This window comes from Rhamphochromis longiceps, linkage group LG5 (genome assembly GCF_057381845.1).
Source record: "Rhamphochromis longiceps isolate RC_006_pf linkage group LG5, R_longiceps_female_GT1.1, whole genome shotgun sequence".
In the NCBI taxonomy this organism is placed as follows: domain Eukaryota; kingdom Metazoa; phylum Chordata; class Actinopteri; order Cichliformes; family Cichlidae; genus Rhamphochromis; species Rhamphochromis longiceps.
The window spans coordinates 22,165,282-22,189,328 of NC_140561.1; the positions used below are offsets into that span (position 1 = coordinate 22,165,282).

The following is a 24,047-nucleotide window of genomic DNA, read 5'->3' on the forward strand; positions in this document are numbered from 1 at the left end:
AGTGAACAAAATAACACTTTTAACTATCTAAAATCCAGTCATATCATCATATCCAATGCTTAATTTAAAAAATGAATTAAATTAATATTTTTAAATAACCTCTCTTAAATAATCATCTCAAATGAACAAAATAATATGACATTTACTTTTTCAGTTCACATTTTTAATATCTAACATCCAATCATATCCATTTTCCCATATATTTAATAAAAACAATATTATTTTTAAATAAAATATTTTAAAAAAATTCAGTAACCAAAATGAGAGACATTTATCTTTTAAAAGCATCAAAATAATATCTAACATCCAATCCATCCATTCATCGACTTTTTAATAACAAAAATAAATACATATAAAATAACAAGCAGCTGGACAGCGTAGTTACTGCACACCTTTGGAGCAGGAGTTGCAAGTTCGATTCCTGCATGCCGGTGGTATCCAGTAAGGGTCCTGGCTGCCCCCATGCTAAAACCAACCCCTGACATGTGTTGTGCCAAACTGTATTAATGAACTGATATTAGACACCTGTAGTCTAGTAAATAAATCCCGATCACACTTACTTCACAGGAAACGTTAAATGTCTAAATGTTTTTCAGCTGAATCTGTTTCAGTTTGGTGTCTGTAAGGTTTGGTGCATGTTTTTTTTCCCTTCCCATCATTCTGACACAAGTTAATCTTGGCTTCATCCATCTAGTGATTTATCCATTTTCAGCACTGTGCGGGCTCTTTTATGCGTTTTCTGGTAAAGTCTTATCTGTCCTTCCTGCTCTCGAGTGTAAACAGTGGTTTGGAGCTTAATGTAAATCCTCTGTTTACATACATGAAAGCGCTTCTTGATTGTAGACCTTGAAAATTATACAACTATCCCTAACCCTGACAGTGGTCTCGACTTCATCGATAAAGCACCTTCCTACTGTACTTGTTTACCCAAAGCACTTTATACAGCATGTGTCATTCACAGGCTCTGTGACTGGAGCAGCCAGAGACTGAACCACCAACCTTCCTATTTAAAATCAAAAACTCAACACCACTGAAATATATATAGTTTATTTACAAGAAGACATAGGTTTATATTTTATACAATATACTTTTTTCAGGAAGGCACTTAATCAAACAGTCGATGCAATTGCCAACAGGGGTAAGGAAGTTTCAGCTGGGTAAAAGGCACAATTTAAAACGTGAGGTAAAGACACACGGAGGACAAACACACCAACAAGACACATAGACGCTTTGAACGACAGACAGAAATGATTTTTTTTACCCCGACATATGATTAAAAAAAAAATAATAATGAGGGCGTAGGAAAGTTAATGTAAAACTAACTATAAATGTTCAATAAAGCTTCAACAGGTGTACTAAAAGAAGAATCAGAAAGATGGGAGAAGCTATAAGCAGAAAAACAACACATTTTTGTAAACAGCTAAACAAAACAGGGACATTCCAACTATTTTCTCAAATGTCCACCAAAAAACAAAAAACCTTAAGCTAAACGGTGCTGGTGAAATCAGACCATTAAAGGACAGCGCAAGAGCACCTAGGCACAATCAAATCTACTCATAATTATAGACAGATTGAAGATGAAAACATGGGAGCATCTGATTTAAAGCTATAGAGAAACAGCTGATCAAGTTAGTGTGAAGAGACGACCTTTTTGGACACTTCATTTACACTTCAGTGGTTACCCGACTATTTAAAAATATCGATCCTACTGCATAGCAGAGTGTGGGGAAACAGGAGATTGTAAAAATATACACATTTTAACGTTTGTTCTTCCAGAGTGTGCTGTCAGAGGGAGTGAGAGTAAGTGCAGCAAATGAGTCTCCTAACAGTTCCCCTCTTACTTTCTTTTTTGAAAAATTATAAATCTTTCACCACAATCGTCCTGTCCGTGGAATGTTTGGAACCTGAGTGTCTGCACGTTTTCTTACAGCTCAACTAAACTGCACCCATCCTGACTTGACAGCATCTGTACTGGAGCTGTGGATGAGAGGGGTGGGGTAAAGGATGGGAGATTGATGAACACACACAGAAATAAAATAAAGAAATCAAACAAAGATGGATGGATGTAACGCTGAGGCACACAGAGGTGTAGGTGATGTCTTACTTGGAACCCGCGGATGTGAAATCTCCCCACACGTCGGAGCTGGGCTGGGGTGCAGGGACGGGCGAGCCGAAGTCTAGAAGAGGAGCTGGATTTGGAGACAAAAAGAAATCCGTGTTGGTATAAACATCGTTACAGTTAGCACGTATTTGTGTAAAAAGCTGCTGCGGTTGAGAAGCATCGTGATCACCGGTGTTCGTCTGTGCAAGCGGGACTGTCTGTGCTCCTGCCGGAGGTGGCAGGATAACTCCAGCCTTTGCTCCAGGTGGAGGAGGGAGCAGGCCACCAGCCATGGGCCGTGGTTTGGCACCACCTGCGTCCTTCTTCTTGATGTTCTGTAACAGAGAGTCGTATTTTTAAGTATTTGACCTCTTAGGCACTCAGTTGTGCAAGGTTCAAACTTTGATTAACAAAAGTCGTAAAACCATTTTATCTGTTTGGAAACACAGGAGTCTGTGAGGTACAACAAGTACTATTTTTCTTAAAAGACAGAGTTAAATAATCAAGTTTATGATTTTTCATGTAATTGAGCAACTTTGATTCCTAAAGACTGGAAATAATCCAGAAACTACGCTGACAATCAGAGTGGTGACTTTTCCCCTACAGTGCTTTAAAAGCCTGTTTGAATGCTGAGGCATGATACATTCATTAATGTAAACGAGTAACTTTTTTAAATCCCTGGGAAACCTGTCGCGTCATCATTCAATCTGCAATCTTCCGCTGTGTGCTCACCCCGATGCTGATTTTGATGGTCTGTCCCTCTTTGAAGCTCAGGTCCAGTTTAGGGGCTGCGCTCTGAGAAGCTTCCAGTTTTGCGAGCTCACCTTCTTGTTTGACCCACCTTTAAAAATTGAAAGCAGAATAATTATTATTGCTAAATCAATCTGGTTATTGATACACATAAACAAAAATTAGACTAGAAGTTAAGATGCTTAACTTCTAGTTACATTTGAACCATTTCAGTCAATAAGGGTTGACTGAAATGTCAGACATGTCAGAAAGCCTCTTCCCTTTAAAAAGAACTTAGTAACACAGCTTGGGGTTGTAAAGTTGCATCTAAACAAACCCCAATACCTCTGGAACAATGTCTGCTGGAAATAAGAGACACAAGTGGAGCTGTGTGGCAAAAGCCCCAAACACAACAGATCAAACACCTCAGTTGAACTGTGAAGCACGGAGGTAGAGGAGTGATGATGTGGGACTCAAATAAACCTAAAGCTTGGCCCAAACTGGACAATAAAATTAAAATAAAAAGCTAACGTAATAGATGGCGACTTACTTAAAATGGTCTTGTAAAGCGACATTGAAGTCAAATGAGTCTCCACGATCAGCAAAACCCAGACCAATAAAAGCATGACGTCCTTTAAGGGGGGAAAAAAAGGATATTTATACAGTTAGTTCACACGGGTTCAACCTTACATCTATAAATCACAACGCACATACTACAGGGCACACAGTTTACAGGAAACTGGGACTATGAGATTACAAAAGTTAAGTTGTACAAAACAAATACTGAGATTAAGTCAAGCTCAACAAAATGTGGAGCATGCCCTTAACGAAACAAAACATGCCGTTCCAAATACTTTGTCTTACCGTTGCCATCCTCTATCCGGATCACAAAATACCTGCTGGAGTCTGTTACTGCTTCCACGACACAACCTGGATACTGTTCGACTGGAGCTTGTGCAAACAGCTCTCCTGCAAAGAGTAAATTTACACCAAACAAAGCCCCAGGGTTATTTTCTGTTACCAACAAGCTGTCAAGTTGAGATGACTGAATAAAACAAAACAAGACAGCAAGGTTTCTGAAAAGGAGCTTTGATAACCCTGTAAAAATATGTCATGCTGTAATGTAAAAGGTTGACCTGGTAACAATCACCGAAACTGCAAACTGTTTTAATGTATTCCCAAAACCCTTTAAACTATTTTTGCTGGATGTAATTTGTGGTTCTATACGTGCAGCTTTATATCTCAGTGCGCAACAAAGACAAAGGTAATCCAAGTAAAATAGTTCAAAGACACAAGCTAGTTCTTAATAACAGGACCTACTCCTTTGCATTTTTGACACTCATTGGCTACAGGTTGCAAAGCAACCATGAAAGTCAATAACATTTGTTCACACAGCTATGGTCAGAAGGTTGCACACACACTCATTGTGGCCATGAACGTCACAGTAATTATGGCTTTTAATGGTTTATTTGATTTGTTCCGTTTCCAGGGGGTAATGATTGTACAACATAGACCTTTATAGACTCATTGTATTGACCAATACTAAAAATAATGGGAAAGTCCAAAGAACTCAGCAAAGATGTGAGGATTCTAAATTTACACACATTGGGAAGGTCTCTACTAAACAACTGTATGCAAGTGCAATTGAATAGTTTTTTGGATGTGTCACCACTTTGCCAAGGACTGGAAGAAAATCCAAACTTTCACCCTCAGATGAGAAGAAATTGGTGAGGATGTTCAGGAAAAACCCAGAAAGCCCCAATGTTCAAGCGTGCCATGAACTGACATCTGCTGGAACAGCATTGCTGTCCATAGTGAAACCAGTTTTACATCACCACAGAGAGGACGCCGACCAAGAAAGAAGCCCCTGCTCCAAAATCAGCACTTTCAAACTCGACTGAAATTTGCAGCTCCTCACACGGACAAGTAAAATGCCTTCTGGAGAAAAGGTTTGGGGTCAGATGAGATAAAGACTGAGCTGTTTGGCCACAATGACAAGAGTTATGTTTAGAGGAGTAAAGCTGGGACTTTTAAACTGAGAACATTATACCAGCTGTCAAACACTGTAGTGGTAGCATCATTCTCTGGAGCTGTTCTGCCACCAGTGATACCAGTACATTGCACAAAGTAGATGGAACAATGAAGACAGAGGACTACCTCCAAATTCTTCAACTTTATCTCGGATCACTTCAGATCAGATCAAGTTTCCACCCTTCTTTCCGGAGGGTCGAAACGTGAACATAGTTGGGTGTTCCAAAAGGACAATGTTCCCAAACACACATCAAAACTGGTTTTGGAATTGGTAAAGCAGGCTAACATTAAGCTTCTGGAATGATTTTCCCAAAGCCCCGAGGTCAAGCCTATTAGTAGGGGTGCATGTACATATTTAAAAGAATTCTAATTATATTCAAGCTTGCACATCCTAAGGTTGTTTTTTAAAGTAATTAAGGATGTATACTGTGTAATCATTCCACCCTGGAACACGAACAGTTCAAAGAAATCATTAAATGCCCCAGATTACCATGACATTAACACTCATGATTTACGTGAACTTGTGACCACAAGTGTATATCGTCAAATGCAGTTGGATAAATCCACTAAGAGCAGAAGACGTCAGAGCCAAAGCAGGACAGGTCAGCTAATCACAGCCTGTTCGCAATGAAAACAAACCTACAGGACCTCAGCATAGAAAACTATAGTAACTATGAGACTCCTTTCTAGGTGAATCATGCTGTTACACTTTACCAGATCCCCTTTGCCAAATCCCACTTTAAATACTGGTTTTGAACCATATATTTAAACCGTCAACGTATTGTAAGACACAACTATGAAGACACAAACCTAACTGTTAACTAGTTACTACAGTCTAGTTTGGGGTTTACTACCAATTTTTTTCCTTCTTCTTAGTCTTCTTTCTTACTTCTCTAATTAAAGCAGTCCTTTTTCTGCCTACCTGTATTTTTATCCTCTAACTTAATGTAGGCCATCTTTCCTTTGGCAGTTATTTTCAACCTTCCACTCCACGCAGGTTCATCCAGCTTCCAGTCTGCAGCACTAGAAAAACAGGAAACACATATCTACTTGTGAAAGTGGTGTAATCCTCTATGAAAACAGCTGACCCAGTCACTGCCAGCTGCTACTTTTGATGGAGGAAGGGAAATGAAAGCTTCAAGTCAGACTAAAATGAGACATGAGCTCTATCTACTCTTACAGATGTTAAAGCCATTAAAATGTAGTTGTTAACTGTTGTGTCTACGGCATTAAAACTGTGTACTTATACAACTAATTAACTGAGAAAAGAACTTAATGTGTGATTTTCCCTTTTGTAAGAAGACGTTTTCAACAAATTGTTTAGGAGCAAAGACGTGACTCCACTAAAACAAACGACACATTTCAAACTAAGACACTAAAAACAAGAATAATTTTCTACTAGCGTTAAAGTTGAGCATCTGCATCTATCATTGGACAGATACTTAAAATCAACATTTTGGCCGGCCAATCAGACCAAAGCTACAGCGTTACATCTGCGTGTCATCGACGTGAGAAGTAAGCTTTTAAACGCCAACAGGTGCAAGTCGCAGGTAAGACGACAGGATGTTGAAGTCCCATTTCCGTGAGCTGATACAGTTAAAATTATATTTTTATATTAAAAGTATATATTGGCTACCCGTAAAAGCAGTAATCGAATGACAAAAACCTAACAAACTATCCTGACAAACTGCTGTCCGATAATGGGCGCATACCTGCAAAATTAGCCCGCTATCAAAAGTCTGGCTGCTCTCGCCAGTTAAAAACATTAGCACGTACCGATATCCGCGGTTAGAGGCCCGCGGCGGGATCCGGTAAACATGGACCTCTGGCTTTACACAGAGCATTGACTCGTAGCTGTTGTCTTCTGCCATCTTGTCAAGTTTCGCTAACCCAAAACCAACTTCCGACTTTCAATGGACCCTCGGCTCTGTCCTGCTGAACCAGGCTAACCGGACCTTAACAGCGCCACCTCCGGCCAGGATGTATAAGCGCCTAAAGAGTACGTCACAGTCTGTCAATAAGAACTTAGAATAGCCTAGAAAGAACAGTATAATGTATATAAATAAAGAACAGGAAGTTTTCCATAAGAACACTGAAATTATTCTCCTCTTATAAAAAATGATACATATCGTATTTCAATCCTTCTTACTGTGCGAAATGTATTAGAAGCCAGTGAATTCATGTATTTCCTTCCTGATACAATACATTACTACACAGTACTAAATAACACAAAATATGCATTATGTGAGGTTTGTCCTAAAAATCATTTTCATCTCTTCATGCCCAGTACAAATGGGAAATATTACAGCAAACTAAACTTTTTTCAGTGATTGTTTGAAGACAAACTGGTGACCCAATCTTTGAAGTGTTAAGCAAATTTTCCTGCATTCCCTCTAATATTAGATTAATTTGTCACCATGGAGACAGTCATAGTAGCAAATTATTTTCATGTGGGTTGTTTTTCCATTGAGGGTGAAAAGCTAGAGCAGAAAAAGTCACATGTTTGTTGCATGTTTTCCCAAAAGTTCACCGGATGCAGTGGATAGTTATAAACAGATCATGGATCTGATCATGGATTGTTGGTGCCTCCGCACACGCAGACTGATATCCCTGAAGTCCATCTTAGACTGTGCTGATCCAGTGCCCCCTTCATTATTCTGAGCAGCATATGAAAGACTACTGTGTTTTCTAAAATAACAACACATGAAGCAAGTTGTACCGCTGAGTGTGTTTATTAAAGGGTGTTCAAATTTAATGAGCTTTTTCCCCCTAAAGCTTCAAAACAATGATGACATAAAATGAGCTTCACACTAGACAGGTGGCTATGAATGACTTCAGCAAAGCATCATGGGTACATCACACAGGTACAGGATGACTATTTCTCCTTTTCAGTTTAAACTGATTAGAAACTGATTTTGTTACAATAATTGAATAGGATCCCAGGGAACGCTGTATTAGTAGCACATCATCTAGATGTTGTAGGTCCAAACGTCCTCCTTTTCATTGTAGATAATCTCCTAAAACAAAAACTTCTACTTTTTGAAGCAGGAATAAGTGGCACAAATGCAACACTTCCAGCCATGTTGATAAATGTGCTCCTGTGCTGTGCTGCAGTTTACTTGTGACATAAATAACCTTTCACAGAAAGCTCCAAATATGTATGAGCACTACCTGCTGGAGAGCGTGTGATGGAGACCAAGGATTGTTTATCTTTTAAGGCATAACAGCGTAGAAAGGTTGAAAACCTGCCGCAGGCTCATGTACTGTTTACTACAAGTGTCAGCACTGGTTATTCATCAGGATTTGCCTATACTATCATGTTATTGCAGGCAAACTCTTATTTTAAATTGGTCCCAAACAAGCAGACCACACTGTAAGATGATATTAGGTAAAGAACACCATTTTCTTTAAGGTTTCCTGGCCCTGGAAGAATATTTGCCAACACAAAACTTTAGATGATATCCCCATCTAGGCTGAGCTTGAAATAATTATTTCTGAATAATTAATACAACTCTTAACTGTAGGTAATAAATCAGCAAACTGCAGCCGGTACGAAAACCCACCAAAATCATCATCAACTCCAGAGCTGAGCTGCTCCGAAACAGCAAAGGAACAACACAGGAACATTTTTTTTTTTTTAAACACACTTTAAACTTTCAGTTCATGTCTTCTGCCAATTAGATATAACTGAATATGACACGACTATGCAGACTACATCTTCTAGGCTCTTACACACTACAGATCACCTGACTTATACGTACTATGTGTCAGAAATGAAACACATGAACAATATGAAGTGTTTAAAACCATATGTGAACAAAAAGAAACGGCACAGAAAAAGGGCAACATTTTAAAAGAGAAAGAAAAAAAGGGAGTAATTTCATCATTATTGCTTAGATAAGCTTAGATTTAGTGATACTGTCCTTCAGCTCTATTCTTTTTGGCCACAGGCTGTGTGCCCACCGGGCATTTCTTTAAGGGCCACTTGTGCCTTACAGAGGATTGTGGACACTTGTGGCCTGAGCCACTGCCATCGACTACAGTATTAAAAGCACACTGCTAGGCACCAAAAGGCTCCATCAGTACAATTTTTTTTTATTTTTTTTATTGCTGCTCACTCAAGCTGCTGAACACGCAATAAATTTATGGCACCGTCAAGCATTTCATTCCAAATGAACCCGACAAATTAAGGCCAGTACCCCGGTGGATACCCAGCCATGACCCACGCTTCATCAGTGGAAAGGCCACCTCGTGTGCTTGCCTTTTCTGGGGAGGTCCCACAAATCTGCAAGCTCTCCGTATTCTCCCTGAAGAGACAGACACCTGATGTCCTGGCACTCGGCCGGCCAATCAGACCTAAAATCATAGGGCACCTCATGGTACGTCAAAGTAACACAGTGTGTAGGAATGTGAGGCGAAAGCCTGCTCACAGTGTGGAACACAAAGGATTTCGGATCTTTGGCTGATCTCTGCCAGCCCCTTGTAAGCTTCCACAGAGGGAAAAGACAAGGCAAAAGGCAAAGACCACACCAGTAAGCAGAGAAGAGAGAGGGTGGAGAAGTTCATCTAAATCCATGCTACATCTTCAAATGTCTAACGTCTGTCAAATTTTATTTCGTCCCACCGCTCTGCTCTTCATACCACACACAACACTCCTCACTGCACCCTCTGTGCCCTCTCAGGAAGACATCCGTGTCTTGAATCAGGCAGCTCCTGCCTATCTGCACAGTCGGAAGCCTGAGGTGCCATCCGGGCCGTTGGGTTGACGGATCACGTGATTGTTTGAACGAACTGGTTCCAGTGGTTGCTGCACACTCATACAAGCTGGCCTAATAATGGTAAGAGAAAAATTAGAATACATTACAAAACAGTGTTTTTCTCTTTTAGGTGTCTTCTTCAAAACATTTTGTTGTCACAGTTGATTTTGCAGACATTACAACTCACCTGTCCTTGCACTGATTGTCCTGAGGCGTCTCTTCTGAAGAAGCACTACCCAAAATCCTCCTTCGGGCTTCTGCATACTCTGCCTCTCTCTGGGCCAGAGACTTCATCTGCTGAGCGGGACGAGACGAGGCAGCGGGGTTTCCTGTGTTGCCGTTATTTGTAGGGCGCTTTAAAATTCGGATTTGAGGTGGTGGTGCTGCTGGGAGAGAGTCATCTTGGACTACGACAGCAGTTCGTATAGGTGAACTGGCTGATTTCAAATTGGACTTTCTGCAAAGATGAGAAAATCATTAGTGTTTGAAGAGGTCTGGGCATGTTTCAAGTTAATTTCATTTCCTTAGTTTTAGTCTTGCCAATAAAGTTTTAAAAAAATATTCACAAAGATATTGTTGGGGAAAAAAGAAGCAGAAAGCAGTAACTTTGTCTTCTGGTTACTTACTTTGCTTCCTGATTTATTTTCAGCTTTGCCTCAAGTCTTCTCTCAATTTCCTGAAGGAGGAAATATAATACATATATACAATAATTAACTCGATTTCTACTTTTGTCCTCACATCATCCTGTATACCAAACATGTTCACATTGTAGAGATACACCTATCAGGTATTTGGACCGGATATCATTCCAATCCTGGCTCAATTACCCTACTACAATCACTCTTAAGTGACAACCAAACGCAGCAGAGCAGGTAAAACTTTTCTGTGTGTTTCAGACTTTATTAAACCTTCATCACCAAAGACAGCCTCACATGCAATTGATCAAATACCTTATGCTGGGAAAGTCTTTGTTGCTATAGTAAATGTGCAGTGTTTTAGCTTTTTGTTGGCAGTATGATAATTATTATAAACTAACTAAATACACACATAACCAGATGACAAAGTACACAAATGTGAAAGTATCCAAAACATGTTGGTGCACAGGAGATAACTGAAATTTGGATGTGTATTTAACAGTAGAGGAGAACCTAAAGATAGTCTTAATATATGCATATATATGTTGTCTTGCAGTTTTGATTGTGACCTAATTGCCCCCAAAAATGACTGCTGACCAAAAAGAATGCAAAGAGGCTCATCTCACATTTGCCTAAAAATATCTTGACGATACCCAAGACTTTTGGGAAAATATTCTGTGGACTGTAGAGACCAAAGTTCAGTTTTTGGAAGGTTTGAGTCCCGTTACATCTGCCATAAAACTAACAACACTTCCTAAAATCAACATAACACCAACAGTCAAACATGGAAGACTGAAGGAGAATGTCCTGCCATCAGTTCATGCCCCAAAGCTCAAACTCACTTGGATTATGCAGCAAGACAATGATCCAAAATACACAAACAACTCCAGCTCTGAATATGTCTAATATTAAAAATTAATTTCTCAATTACACTCTACGTGAGTGTAACAAATATGCAAAAGTAGGGCAGAAAACTCTTCTAAACAACACATAAAAAGGCTTACCAATAAAGCTGAGATCCATAGGTAGTGTTTAGCTGATAAAAACAAAAAACTTTTTAAAAAAGCTACTAAACTAATTGAAACCCCCTACAGTCACAAACTCAGTGTTTCGAGGACACTTAGGTGCTATTGCAGAGAACCTCAAATTAGATCACAAGTGACACATTACACTTTAGCACAATCAAATCTAGCAGGGTTCATTTTTTTGGGAAACACAGAAAAATGTATGTGTACAAACCAGCGGCTGTTTATAAAACTATTTTCTACAATCAGTGGCACACACTAGACTGCGAAGGTGCTGACACGGTTCATTTCAGGGCACATTGGGGGGGGGGGGGCTGCTGGAAAAAGCTGAACATGTTACGATATTGTTTCTACAATGACGTTACTCAGATTATTTCCACAGTTGGATAAATTAATTGATGTGATGGTGTGCTCAGTCCCGTGTCAGCACGGCCTGCAAGACTCAACCAGGAAGTTCGGCTGGAAAAAAAACGCTAATGTTTTTGGGCGCAGGAAGCCTCTACTCTATCGACAGCTCTTGCACTGTGCCTGGGTGGCTGTCAGACTAAAGCCGGGGTGCTGTTACATCCCTGTTTAGCACAGTATGTTAGCGTCTCTCACCCCGCTGTCCGCCGCCTCTTCCCAGCTTTCTGCAACCTCTTCATCCTCCATGTTTAAACGGGACTGCTGGGTAGCTGGTTGGCTCTCTTCGCTTCACCGGCTAAATGTACCCCACAGTGGGCATGAGACGACGGCAAGCGCTCAAGTACAAACCACAGGGAGCTCCGCCACTGGGTCCCTTTTTATGATGAGATAAAAGCTGGATAAACAAATTCCCAAACCTTTACCCCGGCCTCGTGTTAGCCTGCTAGCTTAAAGCTACACTCGGAGCAAACGCCACCAGCTGTCTGCTGTTTAAAATCCTCAGTAAATGAACCCCGGTCACCGCTGCTGCTCACACGGAAAACAAACACCCTTGAACGTTATGTTTTTATAAACCGCTGTCCCTGCAATGCTTTAATACTTAGCTTCACTACACCTCTCAAGTTTAACCGTCAAATCGAAGAAGGGAAATGACGTCATAACGTAAGCTACAGGTAACGTCAACCACAGGCTGCCTCCAAATGGAGTGGTTTAACAAATGAAGGCGTCTGTACCACTGTTATTATAATTTTGTTATTCATAATTAGTTTTATTTTTTATATCGTTTGGACGTTTTTTTGCTTTTAATTCTGTTTCATTTCAGTTAGTTTCCAGCGTGAGTTTTCTTGTTTTACTTTTTTATCTTTTTGAAAGTGTTTAGTTTTAGTTTAGCTTCTTTTAGTTATAGTCTTGGTTTCAGTCTTTATTAATTAATATTGTACTCTGGGAAAATTTTGGGAAGAAAAGTACATACATAACAATTAAAAGAACGTTATGATAACAGTGACTCGCAGCCTTATAGACATCCAAAGTCTCAATAAATACATCAATCAAAGTCTCATCAGCCAAGTGCAGACTGCTTTTGGTAAAGTTTTGTTTGCTTCTTTGTTTGAACATATGAACTCTTTTCTCTTTTATTAAACATCACCCATCTCCTGTTTCAATCTTCTGAAGAAAACATAACATGATAAAACATTTATTTCCATTACATTCAAGAAAAGGCAGACATTTCTATACCTAATATCTTTAAAATATGCCCCAAATCACCCTGAGACAAGAACAGGCCAATTTCTTTATTCATTGGATGATTCAGTACTTTGCCTTGACAGCAGTACTAATGCTGACCTAAGACAGCATAAGTACTGCTGCATAGTTATGCCTTCACCTTCTACTGACAGAGAATGGTATCAACTGTTTTCTATGACAGATGTTTTACTGTCATTCAGTGACTTTAATTGTACCTTAGATACAGAAGGTTTAATTGTGAATTGTGAAGGATAAAAGTATTCAGGTTACATGTAATGATCACTAATAAGGAAATGTTCGTATTTTGGTGATATAAATGTATTTTTCTAATCACAACAACAGGACACATTTTATCCTTTCACTGTTTTAAATAAATACAAGATACAATAGGTGCTGGAAACCAGTAAGCTTCCCAGATTGCGAAGACTGCCAAACTCTTGCATTGGAGTGAACAGTATAAACCCTGGGGGAGAGGTTTCTTTTTTACAGATGTGTGGGACGAGTTGTTCTTTCCCGAGCCCACGGAAAAATGTCATCCTGTGTGAAGATGCACAGGGGAAAGCTAGACTGAAAAATGGGTCTGTTGAACCTTCAGACCAGCCAGTGGTCACACAAACCACCTGAAACTCAACACTTCAAAGACCAAGGAACTGGTTGTGGATTTCGGGAGGTCCAGACCAGGTCCACTGCCAGTTCAGATAGAGGGAGAGGAGGTGGAGGTGGTCAACACATGCAAGTACCTCGGGCTGTGGGTGGACAACAAACTGGACTGGTCATGCAACACACAGCACCTGTATAAAAATGGCCAAAGCCGACTGTACTTCCTCAGGAGGCTGAGGTCTTTCAACATCTGCAGGAAGCTCCTGAGGATGTTTTACCAGTCGGTGGTCGCAGGAGTACTTTTCTATGGCGTGGTGTGCTGGGGGAGCAGCACAGCAAAGAAGGACTCATCCAGGCTGGAGAAACTAATCAGGAAGGCGGGCTCTGTGGTCGGCATGAAGCTGGACACTCTGGTGACAGTGGCAGAGAAGAGGACCTTAAAGAAACTGATGGACATTATGAACAATGCCGGGCATCCTCTGCACACGGTCGTAAACAATCAGAGGAGCCTATTCAGCGACAGGCTGCTTCTCCCAAAGTCAAAAACCAACAGACTTAAAAACTCCTTTGTCCCACACGCCATCAAACTGTTTAACTCCTCACTGGAGGGGAGAGGGAGGAGAAACAGGGGGACAAGGGAGGGCGGGAACAACTGAGCTGTAGGTGCTTTTCTACACTGTGAAATATTTGTTTTTTGTTTTGTCTTTTTTTCTTATATTCGACTGTGCAATAATCACTGTGCAATATACTCACTCAAATGAGTAATCCTATTTATCCATATTGTATATTCTGTATCTATATATGTGTATATATGGTGTATTTATGCTTATATCCTTACTCTCATTCCCCTTAATGTATCTGTAACATGCAACTTCTTTTGTGCTTTGCTACTGGAAACTGAATTTCCCGGAGGAACCCACCCAGGGGATTAATAAAGTTTCATCTAATCCAATCTAATCTAATCTCTAATCTTTTCATATATTTATATATTTATTTTTCTCTTGAGGAAAATCTCCCCCAGATATGTTTTAATTCAAACTTTATTTTGGGTATCTTCTTACATTATGTTGTGTATCTAATAATGCTGCTGTTATGAATGTCAGGCTTATTTGGTAAGACTTCTGTTCTTGTTTTCTGTTTTTGTTTTGTTTTTTGCTTCAATAAACTATACATATATATACAAAATACATAAATATACAACTATAAAAACCTTAACAGTGGTATGGAAAGGTTTTTCTGCAACTGAACATTCTTTTAGACTAAAGACTACATTTTGAGTTAGCATTTTAAATTTTAGACTTTTGTAGTTATGGCTCTCCATTTTCTTACTTAATTACTCAAAATTTCAACTTAGCTTTTAATTAAAAAAAAAAAGTAATTAATAATTGAATGGCTGAAAAAGGCTTCCATACCACGGTCACACACAGCGTGTTGCCCTGGGCGGCTGTTTGGGGCTGAGGACCCACCCTGGTACCACAGACGGTTAGCGGCTACCGGAGCGTCGCTGAGCTGCGGAGGAGGTCGCTGTTCACAGCGGAAGATGGCGACTGTTTGGAGGCTGCAGAGGAATCTTTGGAGCTGATAACGGGGAGGAGGAGGAGAGGAAAGCTTCACACTCAGAGCCCTGAAAAGAATACGTCTTAAACAACGGTACAAGACAAATCTGGCGTAGTCACCGAGAGAAGCTGACAGCGTATAATAAAGAAGGAAACTGACATTACACATAGCCTGTGGTTGAGCTAGCGTTAGCAAAGATTATTAGCAGAAGACTGAAGGTTTCGACTAGCTCGTCAGTTAGGAGGGTGGTAACACCAAATAAGGCTGCTGACCTGAGAGGATGTCGTGTCGACAAGACAGCTAAGAAGTGAGCGATTTTATGCTGTTTAAAGCAGAGGTGTTGTCGAGAAAATGCACCTTTTCTTTGACACCGCTAGCCAAAAGGTTCTTTTTCTGTTAGCTAACGTTAGCTTGGATGCTCATGACAAGTTGACTAGCGTTAGCCAAAGCTAGCACAAAATATTTTTTCTTGGTCACAATACGGTACCATTAGCCGGTTGGTTAGTTGGATAAATTGCAGTTTGTAGCAAAAATCAAAGCTCATTTAGCCTTATGAAATATGACGTTACTTCCCCTAATATCGTGAGTTAGCTTTAGGCGATAATTAGCACTAGCTACCCAGTATTGCATTATAATGTGATGGCTAACGGCAGCTAATTAGATGTAGCTAATGATATAACTGAAACGTCCGGTGTGGACAGACCAGATACTCAAAGAAAGGACTCCAACCGTTCTAAACAGTGGATATCACACTTAAGGTCGTCAAGCGCTAATTTTATGCTGATTGCAGCTTTGCAGTGTCATTGGGTTTCTTGGCTAGGAGCAGATCTCTTCCAATTTAAAGCCTTCACCCTCTCTATGTTTAGGCTGAGTGAATCAGTCATACAGGCATCTGTAAAATGTGGATTCCAGTAAGAATGTGTAGAGCACAATTAAATCTAGTTGATTCAAAATAGTCCCCTTAGCATCAATAGCCTGTCTCCCAATGTCTCAACAGACAATAATGTCCCGTTCCCCTGACAATGAAGATGGAGGAGGACATGTTGCCATGGATACAGAGGATGAAGGTTCAGAGCCTGCTGGGATAACGGAGGAAGTGGAAGCAAAGATGGGGTCCTCCTGTCAAGAAGGGAACATGGACAGTGGTGCCAAAGGAGAAGGGAGGACAATGGTGGAGCTGCCGGAGGAAGTTCTAGAGTATATTCTGTCCTTCCTCTCACCTTACCAGGAGCACAAGACCGCTGCACTCGTTTGTAAGCAGTGGTACCGTCTCATTAAAGGTACGCCGCTCATGTTTGCATAATATTTAATCATAAGGTGGATGCTTGTTTATCTTTGCTTAGAATCTGCTTTCTCCACTTTTCTGCCTTCTGTTTCTTGAACACTTTCTCTGCTAACTAGGTGTTGCCTATCAGTGTTACCATGGATTTTTGAGAGCTGTCCAGGAGGGTAATATCCAGTGGGAAAGTCGCACATACCCATATCCAGGAACTCCCATCACTCAGCGCTTTTCACACAGTTAGTATATGACCCTTTTACCATGGTTCATGTCAAAAGCATTTTGTCCCACTTATAGGTTGGTGTGTCTATTTCCTACAAGTCAAAATAAAATGCCACTTCATTTTTATGGATCTGAAGCCTCTAAATGTTTGGATGTAATTTAAGGTATGGATCAGATTATAAGTTTAATGTACAGCAATTAAAAAGGGCTTTCAGTCTGTGGTAGATGACTCATGAAAAGAGCAGCATCAGACATTTAATCCACGTATAGACTACTGCTCGTCTTAAAATAGATTATTAGCAACTTCATTTTTTTTCATTTTCTTTCTTCACCAGCTGCATTTGAAGTGAAATGTTCTTTCATCAGTTTTGTTTTGAAATCTTAAAATGCTGATTTGTGCTATGTCACTGTCATAATAGGCCACTTGGAGTAATACAAATATAAACCCTTTTAATTACAGTGGTTTAAATGTAGTGTCAGACAAGCTGTTGGTGCCATCTCATAAAGAACAGGATGATCCTTAAAGCATTGTGTGCAGAGACTTTAACTATACACCCTGGGTATTTATTCTCTCTTCTTGCGGGTTGCAGGTGCATGTTATTATGACTCAAATCAGTCCATGTATGTGTTTGGGGGTTGCACTCAGAGTAGCTGCAATGCTGCCTTCAATGACCTATGGAGACTTGACCTCAACAGCAAGGAGTGGATCCGCCCTTTGGCCTCAGGTAACAATTTCACAGGCTGGTAAGAACAACACAAATCAGAGGTTGTAACCCCTTTTACAACTGTTCTGGAAACAAGTAGCTTCTTATGTAAGGGGAGCTGTGTGGGGACAGTTTCCTTGAAAGGTTGAGTTGGCTCTCTGAGAAAATACTTGTAGGAAGTGGAGTGAGATAGTATAAAGAGAAAAAGTCAGCAACATCTGGGTGAAAATGTGATTGGGTCAGAATTTCAACCTGGGGAACACAAGCTATGATTTTTAGATACATTTGGGTAGTTACAGTTTGGTTTACCTAGATATCCAACATAGTTGTCTGGTTACTGTTGATGTGGGTGGGTGGGGGACGGGGATAGTTCTCCAACCAGTCTCTAAAGTGCAACCTACCTATTTGATGTATTGCTATGGCAACATAATGGTTCTGCCTTGGTTTATAGAGTGTAGTAAACAGTTCAACATGTTTTTAATGGTCATTTAAAGTGTCCCCGCTACAGCACAAAGTTTGACAAAACTGTTAGTCCCATCCATGGTGGCAATTTTCTCATAATTACTGCTCCCATAATTCTCATTATGTTAACATGTTTTTAATCTTAAAACTGATTTTTCATGTTGAGATGCCAGGTAAATTGTTTGGTTTGGATGAGTTTAGGTTACAGATCTGCCTGTTTATATTTGTTTTATTTTCCTAAATGTAATTATTGTATAATTAATGCTACATCCTTGAGGTATAACATCTCATCTCACGGTTTGGGTCAAACTCCACTCTTTCACAATTTTCTGTCAAAAATCTTTGAAGACCAGTCACCCATATTCAGCAGGACATGCTAGAGAGAACAATAGTCAGATGCTTAATAGCAGATTTAATTATACAATGTATGAGTTAAAGCAAAGAGGAAACAGTTTCTGATATGTATGTGTAATTGATGACTTATTTAAAAATCTGGCATACTTATTTTCCAATAATTATTGTTTTATTTCCTTTAAACAGGCTCTTATCCATCTCCTAAAGCTGGAGCGACTCTAGTGATGCACAAAGATCTGTTAGTGCTGTTTGGGGGATGGACTCGCCCCAGCCCTTATCCACTACACCAACCAGAACGTTTTTTTGATGAAATCCACACCTACTCTCCTTCAAAGAACTGGTGAGAAGGAGTGACTGACACATGGTGGCCAAATATGAACTAGTTTAAACATTTCATTATTATTGTCTTCTTTTTCCATATACTTTGTTTTTTCCTCTGTCTCAGGTGGAACTGTATAGTAACGACACATGGACCTCCACCTATGGCAGGCCATTCTTCATCTGTAATAGGAAACAACATGATAGTGTTCGGGGGATCTTTAGGAGCACGTCAGATGTAAGAAGGTTTTATTTGTAATTGACTGCATGCAATTAGAAAGACTAGTCTAAATTTTTGCTTATTTAAACTACAGTGGTGTTAATAGGTTGCCATTGTAAAGGCTTCGCTTGGTTGGTTAACACATGTGAAACAAATTAAATTAGATCTGAAACAATGTGTTGTACAGACTGTGATCTTAGACGGCAGTAATCACTGTTCCCAAGTACAGTAAATCTTCCCACACTTGACTCTCAGGAATTATATTTCAATATAGATTACTAATCCTTTTAGATTTAGATGTTATGAACAGGGATGTATTACTGAATGAAAATTTCCACTGGTCCTCTTTTGGTTATGACAGGAGTAATGAAGTGTGGGTTCTCGACCTGGAGCAGTGGTCCTGGTCCAAACCGCCCATATCTGGACCATCACCACACCCACGAGGCGGCCAGTCACAAGTAAGGCTTCAGTATTTAAACAGGGATGCTTAATCATTTTAACAGCCCTGTGGAAGTTTTGACTTTGACTTGTCTCTTTGTGCATTTACTAAAGGTGCCAGAAAAGTCCATCTATGTTTTATATGTGAAATAAATGATGCTCTTCAAATGTTTATTCATTAGATTGTGATAGACGATCAGACGCTGCTCATCTTGGGAGGATGTGGTGGTCCGAATGCAGTAAGTTTTATTCTTTCTTTCCAGTTTTAAAACGGGTCCTTTAAACATGAGAACTGATTTGTTTTTTTTCCCCCTAATCATAGCTTCTTAAAGATGCCTGGCTTCTCCACATGGATGCACTACCATGGAGGTGGCAGCAGCTGCAGGTGGAAAACGAGGACCATGGGGCCCCAGAGTTGTGGTGTCACCCAGCATGTAGGGTGAGTGTGTGTGACTTAGCCATCAATTAAAGGTGTGTGTTACAAAGCACGTAGGTTGCATGTATAATATACACTGCATAATATTATGGTCACTGATGCAGGTTCTGACAAAGTTGTTAGGATACACAGAGGATCACAGTTTTTGCGCATGGGGCTGTATAGCTGCAGACCAGTCAATGTGTTCATGCTGACCCCTGTCCACCCCTGCCACAAAGAAAAAATGGGTCAGGAATGGTTTGAGGAGCTAAAAGGCGAATTTGAGGTGTTAACTTGCTCTCCAAATTCCCCAGATCTCAATCCGATCGAGCATCTGTTCAATGTGTTGGACAAACATGTCCTACACATGGTGGCCCACCTTACAGCTTACAAGACTTAAAGGACGGGTGTAGTCGAGTGCATGCCTGTGGGTGGGTCAGGGCAAAAGTGGGACCAACACAGTATTAGTAGGGGTGGGTTTTTATAATCGATTCATCGATTAAAATCGATTCTGGCTTGGATAACGTAAAATCGATTCATTAAAATCCTGAATCGATTTTTTAATATAAATTTATTTTGTCCGAAATGCCAGAATCTCTGGTGACATCTCACAAAATTTCAAGAACCACCAAACAGTAAATGAGAGCAGGTACAGGGATTCTGCACATAGACTTAAACACACAGCGCGACCCGCGGATCAGAATCAGTTAGATGTCGCCTTTCTCACAGTCGGGGCTGAAAGCCGACAGCTCGCTGATCCGGGTCCGCGCTTTGTGTTCACGCCCTTTATGCGCTGATTCTAAAGCTGTTAGTTTGATCTCTCTCCAAACAATATTGACCGAACCAGCAGCTAAAGAAGATCCAAACGCTTCACATAAACATCGTCATGAATTCACTCTTTTACTGTTTTGCTTCCATTGCGATGCGCAGCTCTCTCTCTCTCTCTCCCTCTCTCCCTCCCACCCTCTCTCTCTCTCTCGAACAGTTTCGCTTTCTTCATTATTCGCTTGCTTGTTATGCACAAGTCTACTGTTGTTTACAGCGCTGTCGGCCGCTGTTTTTTTTCCCTTTTACATTCTTCCGAAAAGAAAACCTCATTTCTGCTGTTCAATACTGAACAAATTTAAACTTTTTAATATTATTCAAAATGCAAAATGCTTAGCCGTGTGTCTAATAAAACCGCTGTAACATCAGAGGTAATGTTCATTAATTAATGGTTTTCTTTCGTTTTTGATGTACTGCAGAATATTTTTATAAAATCCCAGGCCAGGAAAATCACCTTCATGTTTTTCTGTGTTTTATCTTCAGCTACTTTGACACAAAGGCATCTGCTGTGATGCTCACACCTTGGATAAAGTCTTGCGAGTGTCAGCTTCCTTTTTATAGATACAAAAATATGTAAATGTTCTGATCTGAATTATACTTCTGACTGTCAAAATTTCCCAGATTTAAATCGAATCGAATCGAATTAAATCGAATCGTGGATCGAATCGATTTGGGACCTTGTGAATCGGAATTGAATCGATTCTAGAAATCAGTGACGATACCCAGCCCTAAGTATTAGGCAGGTGGTCATAATGTTATGCCTCTGATCGGTGTATGTTTAAGATAATCTATATGGCACTTGGAACAGGTTACCTTGAAAGTAATCTGTAAAGGTTGAGACATTTGAAACTGATTTTTTTTTTTTTGAAAACTCTAAAACAAACGTTCCCTGGTCAGTTCTGCCTTCATCTTAAGGTACTGTTGTGACCAGGTTAAAAACAAAAAACATAAAGTCATTCTTTGACTTTACCTTCAAAATACCTCCTTAACCCAGTATGTCTCTTTATAGTACACTCCTGAGTTTTGTGAATACTTGTAAACAGTGTTCACTAATGCTTCTTCTTCCCAACTTGTTCTTTTTTTACACACAAGGTGGGCCAGTGTGTGGTGGTCTTCTCACAGGCTCCATCTGGGCGGGCACCGCTAAGCCCAAGTCTTAACTCTCGGCCCTCCCCCATAAGTGCCACACCTGCCCCTCTGGGCCCTGAACCTCCTTCCCTGCGCTCTCAGTCTCCCGTTCGGAGCGGTGCTGCCGGTGTTGTTCTGGGAGCTGTTGAAGAGGCTCCGTGTGTAAATGGCCGATGGGGCACTCTGAGACCTCGGCCTTCAGCGAGAGGTGGTGCCAGAGACGGGAGCCCGTCCTCCTCTCAGCAGCCATCTCCTTCACAAGGCCCAGAAAGCCCTCCTCTTCCTCCCTTAATAAATGGATCCTCCCCTTCCCCACGGACCAGCCCAGCCCAGGCTGCATCTCCTCCCTCTCGTCCTCACCTGCCTTCCTCCACTGACTATGGATGGGAGTCTCCCCCCTCTGCTGCTCACCATCCTGAGGTCCCCAGCACCAACGGCCTGCATACACCTCCCTCAGGCTCCCCATGCACCCCACCAGGTGCAGTGTCCCCTGCTGCCTTACGACGAGGGCTGGAGGCAGTGAAAAACAAATCTTCCTCATCTGTACCGTCTTCATCATCATCGTCTTCCCTTCAGACACAGGGGCCTTCTCCTGGAGGTGGAGCAGGTCCTCCAGGAACCCCTCCGTCATCCTCCTCCAGTCCTCCTCAGGTGGCTGGAGCCGATGGACATGCTATCCCGCCTATTGCGAGGCGTCTCGGTCATCATCCGCCGCAGAGCCTGAACGTAGGCAAACCTCTGTACCAGTCTCTCAACTGCAAGCCCATGCAGATGTATGTGCTCGATGTGTCCCGAGCCAAGTCTGCTGGGGTAGTGTCTTGGAGAGTTTATGGGAACGGGACTCCACCTGCAGTCACAGGACCACCGGAGACCAGCCTTCACACTGTGGTACAGGGCAGGGGAGAGCTCATCATCTTTGGAGGCCTCATGGACAAAAAACAGAATGTGAAATACTACCCTAAAACCAACGCCTTGTACTTTGTACGCGCTAAAAGGTAATGCAGCTCCAGACGGGATTGAGAAGATGTTCATCCTGTGACCACACAAGGGAACTGACACACAAGGCCTTTTTCCTGTAGGAAGGATTATGAATAAAGAACATAATCATTGCTAGATATTTCACTTCAGAAATTCACTATTTCCCCCTTCTGCCTACTGCAAGCATTCAAAAGAAAACACTTTAAGTACACTTTGATAAAACCATTTTCTTGAATGAGAATCCTGTGAGTGTGTGAGTATGAGACCACAGTGATGGGAGAAAATTTGACTTCTTTTTTTTTTTTTTTTTTTGTTCCCTAGAAGAACAACCAGAAAATTTTTATTTTTTGTGTCATCATCCTCTGAACTCTTAGAGTACGTCTGGAAGAGCGGACGCTGTTGACAGAAACTGTCTACCTGCTTTTTGTATCACTCTTTAAGCCTGCAATGTTTACATTGAAAACAGTGTGAGTGTGTGTGTGTATGTGTATGTGTGTGCACGATGGTGGTTAAAAGTTGTTGATTAATGTGTGTGACGGGGGCTACAGTGGATGAGAGATGTGGCACTGTACTATGAATATAGTTAAACAATAAAGGCCTCCATGTCTGCTCAGTGACAGTCTCAAAATTCTTGTTTGTCTTTAAACATTGCTGCTGTTGTAGCTTAAACAAGCTCAGCTTGCAGTCATAATTGTGTTGAAGCTTTCGATCATTTCAGCAGTTGTCATCAAACTGGAGAATAAACTTTGAAGTTACACAAACCTAAGGAAACAGCTGAAACCATTAATGTGAAGTTTAATTTTTTTTTTTTCTAATAGTTAAATACTTCTTCACTTTAATTAGAAGTCGAGTCAAAATTAGAATCTTTAACTTTTATTTCCTCTGATAGGCAGGCAACAGTAATTCAAATAGCCACTGATTACACATGATGAATGCACAAACCTTAAAGCAGATGGGCTACAGCAGCATACGACCACACCGAGCATCACTCCCAAGAAGAGGCACAAGTTTGCATGGACTCGCTAAAAATGGACAATAGAAAATTGGGGAAAAAACACTACCTGGCCTGTTGACTGTGGACTTATGCTGGGACATTAAGATTAGTAGGGCTTTAATTTGGTGCAAACAACATAAAAGCATTAATCCATCCTACCTGATATCAAAGATGATAAAGGCACCTTGCTTGTACTGGGCTAGAAAAGGGGGTCTAGCCCAGTACAAGCAAGGTGTACTTGATAAAGTGTCTGTTGGGTGGACAAAAAAACATAGTGGTATACATTTCAACATTGTGAATTCAGTAGTGGTTTCACATCTAAATAAGGTGGGTTTTATATGCTTAGGATTTTCTATGAGTCTGTTGTGGCCAGTGCGATCCTCTATGCTGTTGCATGCTGGGGGAGCAGGCTGAGGGTAGCAGATGCCAACAGACTCAATAAACTAATCCGTAAGGCCAGCAATGTTGTGGGGATGGAGCTGGACTCCCTCAAGGTGGTGTCGGAGAGGCGGATGTTGTCCAAAATAAAGACAATGTTGGATAACACCTCCCACCCACTCCATGACATGCTGGTCAGTCACAGGAGCACGTTCAGTGAGAGACTGAGATTACCAAAAAGCACCACTGA

At 40.8% G+C, this 24,047-nt stretch overlaps 3 protein-coding genes across 4 annotated transcripts; 1 reads left to right on the plus strand and 2 right to left on the minus strand.

The window, feature by feature from the left end:
* Window positions 1-1,031: 1,031 nt before the first annotated feature.
* necap2 (NECAP endocytosis associated 2) lies at window positions 1,032-6,795 on the minus strand. The gene is made up of 8 exons (XM_085406619.1): window positions 6,638-6,795; window positions 5,784-5,884; window positions 3,695-3,799; window positions 3,381-3,462; window positions 2,834-2,942; window positions 2,292-2,436; window positions 2,105-2,189; window positions 1,032-1,977 (listed from the first exon to the last, which is right to left on the minus strand). The coding sequence occupies exons 1-8, from the start codon at window positions 6,730-6,732 to the stop codon at window positions 1,932-1,934; spliced, it is 768 nt and encodes a 255-aa protein (XP_085262745.1). The 5' UTR covers window positions 6,733-6,795; the 3' UTR covers window positions 1,032-1,931.
* A 767-nt stretch (window positions 6,796-7,562) lies between these two features.
* Window positions 7,563-12,343, minus strand: LOC146669962 (SUZ RNA-binding domain-containing-like). Its single transcript, XM_085406620.1, has 4 exons — window positions 11,879-12,343; window positions 10,245-10,294; window positions 9,806-10,075; window positions 7,563-9,690 (listed from the first exon to the last, which is right to left on the minus strand). Exons 1-4 carry the CDS (start codon window positions 11,927-11,929, stop codon window positions 9,579-9,581), a joined length of 483 nt encoding a protein of 160 aa, XP_085262746.1. The 5' UTR covers window positions 11,930-12,343; the 3' UTR covers window positions 7,563-9,578.
* Window positions 12,344-14,987: 2,644 nt separating this feature from the next.
* On the plus strand, window positions 14,988-23,056 carry fbxo42 (F-box protein 42). Of its 2 annotated transcripts, XM_085406618.1 has the most exons (11): window positions 14,988-15,175; window positions 16,080-16,362; window positions 16,484-16,600; window positions 17,174-17,308; window positions 18,290-18,443; window positions 18,549-18,659; window positions 19,003-19,099; window positions 19,262-19,318; window positions 19,402-19,518; window positions 21,412-22,442; window positions 22,747-23,056. In XM_085406618.1, the coding sequence occupies exons 2-11, from the start codon at window positions 16,086-16,088 to the stop codon at window positions 22,826-22,828; spliced, it is 2,178 nt and encodes a 725-aa protein (XP_085262744.1). In that variant the 5' UTR covers window positions 14,988-15,175; window positions 16,080-16,085; the 3' UTR covers window positions 22,829-23,056. The 2 variants fall into 2 exon arrangements, with proteins under 2 accessions (XP_085262744.1, XP_085262743.1); XM_085406617.1 differs by lacking the exon at window positions 22,747-23,056 and having other exon boundaries at window positions 14,990-15,175; window positions 21,412-22,735.
* The last annotated feature ends 991 nt before the right edge of the window (window positions 23,057-24,047 follow it).